At 35.2% G+C, this 8761-nt stretch overlaps 1 protein-coding gene across 3 annotated transcripts in view; it reads right to left on the bottom strand.

Annotated features, from left to right (window-relative positions):
- Positions 1-280: 280 nt before the first annotated feature.
- Positions 281-8761, bottom strand: part of LOC131251327 (alpha-mannosidase-like) — a 54422-nt gene continuing 45941 nt past the window's right edge. For all 3 annotated transcript variants that reach the window (XM_058251993.1, XM_058251994.1, XM_058251995.1), the window contains 7 exons: positions 5230-5342; positions 5024-5108; positions 2594-2704; positions 2420-2515; positions 1470-1517; positions 1321-1389; positions 281-597 (listed from right to left, as the gene is read on the bottom strand). In XM_058251993.1, coding sequence (XP_058107976.1) covers positions 409-597; positions 1321-1389; positions 1470-1517; positions 2420-2515; positions 2594-2704; positions 5024-5108; positions 5230-5342 — 711 coding nt within the window. In that variant the 3' untranslated portion in view covers positions 281-408. The remainder of the gene's footprint in view (positions 598-1320; positions 1390-1469; positions 1518-2419; positions 2516-2593; positions 2705-5023; positions 5109-5229; positions 5343-8761) is intronic.

Genomic DNA, 8761 nt, shown 5'->3' with positions numbered 1-8761 from the left:
CACAACCCAAAATTTGTCCTTGCAACTTCATTCAAAATAAAATTTGTATCAACTACGGGTTTGGATTCCATTGGCAGGAGAGGTTTTTCATCATACATCCACAATGGAGCCCCCACCATATGAACTAATTGGTTGTTGAAGGGCAAGCTCCAGTTGCATGCTTATTGGTTCACTTGACTGCACTGGTGCTGGGGATATTTCAGGAAATGTAGAAAAATCATGAAATGTTCCTAAATACAAAAAGATTGAATGCTGACTGTTTTTTTTTTTTAAAAAAAAATTATTATTATTATTATTTTTAAGAACCAGATACATTCCTAGCCAATGGACGGTTTCATTGAAAGAAAGAGGCATATACACCTTAATTATGGAATGGCCACAAATGAAACTATAACTGCTGTGACTAACCTAAAATTTCAACAAGAAAGTTCGGATCTCCATTGGACCAAGCTCAACAATAAGAGTAGCATTATTGATCGGGCTGCCTCTCACTGGTGTAGGACTCTCCCCATTATCTCCTTCGACTTTCCACTTCATGCTTCTCATTTCTGACTTATCTTGGTTTGTAGATAAGCTTGTCTCCTTCACTTCCTTAATCTGCACAAGAAAACCATGGTCGGTAATTCAGTATAAAGTGTTAATTTATGTATTATGAACTCGACTCTAGTTTCAGAGTTTTGGTGTTTTCTTCTTGGAAATGGCACAGTTTGATTGGGGTGTTATATGAAACAGTTTCATGAGACAATACTGCACTAATCAGTATGCAATAGACAAACAATCATTTTCCATGAAGAGGATTTATGCAATGCTAGGCCTGAACTAGCAGCATTTTGGTTTGGACCAGCATTTCATATACGTGGGTTACACCTTTCAGTGGTCCAGATGGTTCACCTGGTGACCTCACTGTAGATGGACAGTAGACCAACATTTTCTTCCACATGATAATCTTAACCAATCTTCCCATCACATGTGGACCAGCAGCTCTGTTTTATTTTTAGCCATCCATTGCAAGCCAACCATTGATGGGGGAGACATTTTCAATCCATCAACCATCCATGGTGGGATCAAACTGGACAGAATGTTAGCCTGAATGAGATGCACACCCATAAGAGATGAAATAAATTTCTGCAAGGATCATTGCTGAACAATCAATCTCAAGCATTGTAAAAAGGTGGAAGGTTACATTTCTTTTTGCTTTCAACCAAGTTGCATTTTGGAAACCATCTGAATAGGAGGACATAGGAAAATAGTGTATGGGTTTGAAATTTGAATGAGCCATATTGAATAATGGAATTAACCATCAAAAGCAGCTCTACATACCATCCTTGTCGCAAAGATCTTCTTCAGTTCCACTTTGGCTGTTGATGAATACTCGGCATCCTCGCCAGCCTAACCATATTCGCATCATAAAAATGAATAACAATGCTAGAAATCAATCACCATCAAATAAAGATTCTTGATTGCCATACCTCATATACATGGGCCAACCGAAGGAGGACATTTCCATCATCCAACTCCTGCAAAATTAAAGGTGGAAGTCCCTTTAAAGAGGTGAAGTACCCAAGGTTTGTGTTACAGCTGGTTGTGCCGCCAAATCATAGTTAATAGGGCTTTCTAAGACTGCCTTAGGATCCAAAGGGGAAGGATAGCTTAAGGCCAGCCAAGCTTAATGGGACAGAATGTGGGGAAGGATAGCTTAAGGCCAGCCAAGCTTAATGGGACAGAATGTTGGGCAGTTAAGGAACAACATGCTCATAGGATAAGCGTAGCTGAAATGAGGATGTTAAGATGAACAAATAGGAAGACGAGGAAAGACAGAATTAGAAATGAATGCATTCGAGGGAACTTAGGAGTAGTACCAATGGATAATAAGATCAGGAAAAGTAAACTTAACATGGCTTGGCCATGTGCAACATAGACCAAGAACTGCACTAGTTGGGGGTGAGTTGGTACAAGTTAAAGGCAAGGCTTGGCCATGTGCAACATAGACCAAGAGCTGTGCTAGTTAGGGGTGACTTGGTACAAGTTAAAGGCTCTAAAAGGGTGAGGGAAAGGTCCAAAAGGATGTCGGTGGTGGTAATAATAAGAGGCCTTAGGACCTATGGTTTGGGTCCGTGATTGAGTGGAATGGTGAAATGGAAGTTGTGTAGCTAACTCCAATTAGTTGGGATATGGCTTAGATGATGATGGCAGCTTCATAGGCCTACTTGTGATGCGCTTGGTGTGGCCACAGCAAACCGAACCAAATTAAAGGTTAGCGCATTATTGCTTTTCCCACCCCACACCATGGTTGAGATGAGAAGACCTTCGGGTGCCCATCGGAACCATGATTTGACAGTAGCTTGCGTGTCCGCATTGAGAACCACAAACACCCAAATGAACCCTTAATCTACAAGGCAGGATTTCATGTCAAGATTACCTGAAGTGTTATGACTGCCACATTGGGAGGTAAACTATAATTAGGATCCATGGACGTAGCGTTCACCAAATGAGAAGCTTTCCAACTTTCCTCTTCCTGTAGATTCAACAATTTCATAAAAACCAATTAAGAAACAAAAAATACACTGAAAATATAATTAAGTGGATGATATACCTCATGTGTGAAAGCTAAGAGAAATGGTGAATAAACTTGTTGACCAACTGTCCGCCTCCAGCGTGCCCCAAACCCTAACTGGTTGATGCTAATATAATAATATCCACGAATCTGAACAATCAAAATTAGGAAAAATTAGGGGGAAAATCAGAAGAAGCTTTTGAATGCTTAAGACCTCCAATTCAACTAGTTGAATTATGAGAAATTTGGCAGTGTTATTTTACGACTTCTCCTCAAAATCACAAGTTAAATATGTATGAGAATGTCCCAAACATATCTCACTTCCAACTTGGTGCTAGCCTATCATGTCGGCCTTGGAAATTGGCACTTGCAAACCAAGTTCTATTACCTCATAACACCGTAAAGTAGTTCATTAACTTCGGATCACAATCAGAAGGATTCTATAAGAGGAAAGTTTCCATTTGAGAAATCCTATTTGTAGAAAATTTGCTGGATTAGAAATGGAAGGCCGAGATCGTTGTGAGAAAAATCACCTTCCTAAGCCGACACTTAAGAAAGAAAAGGATAAAAAGGTAGATAATTGCGAGAAACACTATAATGTGTGAGTACTATATACATATGTGAAAATATATTAGTGGGAGGTTTTGATTCAAGTAAGCATTTGCATTCCTGTATTGAAACCATGTTTAGAAAGTTTCCAATGTAGTAAGTTATCTTTGGAAAGTTGCAATTTATTTATGAAACAGCTATTTTTAGAAAGTATATTTTTGGAAAGGTTACAAACTGCACATATGTTCCAATATGCATCATTATGGATATTCTAAGAGCACTAGTTGAGAGGATGAGACTAAATTTTGAGTGTGTGAGGATTGATTGAGTGATTCTTGCGTAGATTATGAGCATTTTTTTAGTGAACTAAAAATAGAGGGGAACATTGAGGGGTCTTTGGGGTTGAGAGTCCCTGATGAGTGTTGATGAATTTCTTGTGCAATTCAGATTGCTAAGTTCTAATTATCTAACTGGAGAGAATTGTAAGTATAATAGTATGAGTGACTATATTAGGCCAATTAAGAGATGATTGGCCCTGGTGTTCATCAAATAAACTATACTGAGAATAGTGGAATTTTGCATGCATTTATATCATACATGCATACTCTTTATGATTTTTGACAAGGCATAATTTACCTTAAGTTTTGAAAATCATTGCTGCCCTTGATTTGGAATTATCTCACTGAGCTGTGGTTAGCTCATTCCATTCAGTTTCATGTATTACAACATTAGAAGCAAGTAAATGCATTCAGAAACTAGCCGGAACAATTTTATAGCAATGATCATCTACTTTAGATTTTTTTTTTTTTTTTTAAAAAAAAAAATTTATACCTAGCCACGTAGGTTGCAGTATGGGTTATTTGTAGGATTAGTGGTGGTTAAACATCAAACCTTATGAATAAGTTGAATAAAGTCTTTTATGCATTTATGGTTGACTGTGAGGATGTGTGATTGTGAATGTTGAATTATGAATGTTTGATACTTTACCCCAAGTCACGTTCCTTAACCTGATGCCAAGGTTAGCTTTAACCAAGGTTCCAGTGTTGGGGGCGTGACAGATATGGCTTTAGGATTGAACAATGAAATAGGATTTGTAAAGCTGACCCCAAATACTAGTGCAAGGCTTCAACGATGATGCGTCTACATATTGATTGTGGAGAAACAAGAAAGACCTTGGGCAATAAGTATTTAAGATGCATAAACATCAACACAAATAGCTTCCATATAGTGAAGATCAATGTTTCCTAACCACTTATTTTGATGAAATGACTCCATTAGATTGTTAATAACGCAATGAAATCTTGGTGATTTGACAACCCGAGCAGTCAAATTGGTGCAATTTCTTAATTGTTATTTTCCAGCCCACTAGCATCATGACTAAGATAGTTAGGATCTAGATTTCTTAGCAATATGATCTTCATGTAGTGGGGAAGACCAGATGAATGGTTCTGCTTGCCTTAGAATCATGCCATATGTATGGAGCAGGTGCTGCAGGGAGCTATCTCCATTTCTAAAGAGGCATATGAGCTTCTTTCTTTGAAAACTCTTTATTAAAAAAAAAAAAAAAAAAACTGGATATGCAATAGAGGATAAAAAAAGAATATAGTTTCTTTAATATAATGATTGCCACTCAATGGTTTATCTATATCCTATTCCCTATTCCACAATTAAATTCCCATGTAAGACAAAAGGGTACTTTATCATTTCAACTTCTTCCGCATCACTATTCGGATGATCTCCTAGGAGGGTAGACTTTGGGTAAATTTAACATCAAGACTCATTGGAATTTAAACTACAAAAGAAAATATTTATATGCCAAACCACAATTATTATATAATTAATTGGCTTCATCTTAAAACAAGATGGTTATTAATAGGAACATTAAAAAAATGTACATAATTATGATATATATCAACATACCGTAAGTCCCTCACAAGTATCTTCCACGCACACAATCTCATCAAGTGCTTCACCAACACCTCTGGAATCATCATGAACCATTCGCCTTGAATAGAACAAAGGGGATAATCAACTTAAAATGGCGGAAATGGAAATGAAATGACAATCATAAAGAATAATTGAAGGAATAGGAGCACTTTAACAATGATATCGCAAGGAAATTGAACCTATGAAGCATGAGCTCTAGTTCCCCATCTTGAATGCTGGCACCTCCAATGGCACGATCAACCAAGACTGAGAGCTCTGACTTCCCATCCAACGTATATATTCCAAGGTTAATCTGACATTTAATTTTTTTTGACATTATTAGTGGAGGGCATGATGTCATTTTTTTTGGAAGGTAAGCAGAATTTCATTACCAACCAAGAAAGGAAAAAGGCCAAACAAGCTACAAGAAAATGGAAGGACAAAAAGGGCAGTTAGCCCAAAATGCTTATAGACTATAGTCAATAAAAGCAGCCATGATGTGGATTTTATTGCCAATAAAAAATGCTTATAATCATTAAATTATATATCAAATAAAAAATGTAGGATTTAATTAGAACATTTTTTACAACATAGTGTGGAACATTTCAACAAGGTTTGTTGAAACCTAAATGAAAATTGAGGCAGAAATGTATTGATAATTAGTTGGTTCTATGGTAAAAAATATAAATGACATTTGATGCACAATGCTCAGTGAGAGGGCTATAGACAAAGTTGGTGCTAAGGTTCTTATATAGGCCTGTGTTCTAGATTAAAAAAAACCATAAAATTCAGCTAAAACAGCTGTGGTGAACATCTGAATAACTGCATGCTATAAAACTAGATTGTAGTTATACTAAGATCAACCTATTGAAAAAAAGAGCAAGAAAATGATGTTATGTTTCTGAAATATCAGGGAATATACATTTTATAGGAAAGTGGAAAAAAAGATCTAGAGGAAAATTCACAAAAAGACTTGGGGCCTGTTTGGACTGAGGGAAAACAGAAGGAAAAGGAAACACTTTTCCCATGATGGGACATTTCACTATGTTTGGATAGCAAAAATTGTAGTGGATTCCACATATAATCACTACACTTTTCCAACGTCAATTTCCCCAGCACAAGATACGATGTGAGCATTGTCTCATAAAAATGAGATTTCCACTTGCTATCCAAACTAGATCTCCAAAACTGGAATCCATGGTCCTATAGTGCTGTGGAAACCTTGGGAATCAATCATTGGAGATATGTCTCATTCCTCTTATTGAACAATTACCCACAAAAATTGGTGATGTGCATCAATAGGGTGTTTCAATACCAATGCTCCACAAAAACTCGTTAGTATTCAAGAATGGAACAATCATCTTTCTCCTTTTTTTCACGAGCACCAAATTGAATACCACAACGAATCAGGGGGCTTTCATCATTGAAGATCGTCTATTCATTTTTTAAATTATTATTCACCTTTCCATTACTTAAAAGGGTATTTAATTCTAGGCACTTTTCATTGTAAGAATAATCTCATTGCTTTCATCATTGAAGATCATTTATTCATTTTTAAAAATATTATTATTCTTCCTTGGAAGAAATAAGAATAATCTCATTGCTTTCATTCTAAGGAATTCTGTACTGATGATTGGAGAAACAGGATTCAAGAAGCTGATCCCAAATAATTGGGACAAGCAATGAAGATGACAATGTCCACAACGATGATTTCAGTAGGATCTTAATCTGTCGTCATGTATTTCTTTTTCTTTCTTAAACAATTCAAAAAAAAAATATGGTATATTATAGCTACCAATCCAACAATAATTTCATTTCTTACAAATTGAGAATTCATTTAAAAAGTGACATTTTGTGTTCTGTCAATAGTCATATTTAATCCTATAAAAGATATTACAATTTCTGAGTTCATTAGAAAGAATAATAAAAACATTAACTTATAAAAGATGGTGGACGAACAACTAAAAGGAGTATATAAATCAACCAATGTTTTAAATATTGACGATATCGGCCGATATATCTTATATCCCACCTGTGCAATACAAAATGCACAGGTAGGGCCGATATATCCCACACGTTTCTTCCAGTGAGCATTTTCAATTTCCAATTTCTTTTCTTTCTTTTCTTTTTTTTTTCTTTTTTTTTTCTTTTTGTTGAAATTATGTTAAATCAGTGTCAAATGGTTAAAAATCCATCAATTCTTCATGTTTTGCATGAAAAATCATGAAGTCGGAGCTTTGATTTCGATATCCATGGGTTCTTCATGTTCTCCAAATTTATTTTTTTTCAAAAATTTCCTTCAACTAGCTGTCAATTGAGACTAATTTCAAAGTATTTAGGAGTATTTGAGTGTAGGTGGCCCGATTTTGAGAAAATTCAAAATTCCCTAATTTCTCCCAAATTGCTTGCACTGTTGCATTCCAAACATGAAATCAAGCATTTATGAGGGCTGATCTACTGATATGTTAAGTCCTTATCAATTTTTGAAAAATAAAACTCTTAAAAAAAAAATTATTAAAAAATTAATTTTTTCTGAAATTTCCCTTCAACAAGCTGTCAATTGAGACTAAGTTTGAAGTATTTAGGAGTGTTTGATGAAATGATCATCACATACACTCTAAATGTTATGCAATCAATTTGAATATAGTTGCATTAGTTCGGACAACACATAGCTTAGGATCCTATACAAAGGAAACCTATTATGTGCACTTCTTTTTTGAGATGTTATTATTTAAAAGTGTGTATTATGGTCTTTTTTTAACAATCCCTGAACTTTCATTGAAAAATTCAACCATTTTCCCAATGTTTCCCCATGTTTCCTAAAAAGTGTGATAAATTACCCAATACCAATGATATATCTCGTGCGATACGTATCTGTATCCCAAGATGTGATACGTAACACGATACCGATATTTTAAACATTGAAATCAACTTCTTAAAGAATAAAATGCATTGCATTGTACTTTGTTGGTAATTATGTTTGGCCCAAAAGGATGTCAGCAGAGGAAACAAGAACTGATTTGATGGCCTTTGATTTAACTGAGGATATGGTCCTTGATAGAGTGGAATGGTGGAACGGGACTCGTGTAGCCAACCACAATTAGTTAGAAAAAAAAGTCACATGGTGTTGGTGGTGGGATGATTCTATGTATTTGTTTCCAAATGCTCCAACTATATCAAGAAATAAGATGAGTTTTTAGTGATGTAATCTGAACAAGCTCTATTTTTGGCATACATGATAGAGAATAACAAATAACACATTTTTACATCCCAATTGTCAAAATAGCAAGAAAAAAAAAAAACTTGGAAAACTTATACTGTTCTTCTTTTGTTATCTTATTCTAATAATTAAATTTGTTAATCAATTACTTACATTTTTGTGCAAAGTGAAATTTAAAATATTAGGGCCCCTCTAGAAATCGTGTTATATGAATGGCCATATCTGTAGCAGTGCAACTTAGGTTTCAAAAATAATAAGATAGAACATCCTGCCATGCAAAGTCTACAATTGGAATTGGCAAATTGACCATTTGGCCAAAAAAGAAGAAGAATGGATGATGATATTTGTTTGTCTATGGATATGCTCGAAACTGAAGGGTAACTTTTTTTTTTTTTTTTTTTTTCCATTTTGATAATGACAGCCATTTTTGAAGAAAAAGAAGGAAACATAAAAGAAGGCAAGGGTTCTACCCAACAGAATTAACCCATTCAACCACACCAAAAACTCACCCT

This window comes from Magnolia sinica, chromosome 7, assembly GCF_029962835.1.
Source record: "Magnolia sinica isolate HGM2019 chromosome 7, MsV1, whole genome shotgun sequence".
Taxonomy (NCBI): domain Eukaryota; kingdom Viridiplantae; phylum Streptophyta; class Magnoliopsida; order Magnoliales; family Magnoliaceae; genus Magnolia; species Magnolia sinica.
This window is presented reverse-complemented; position numbering and strand designations above follow the sequence as displayed.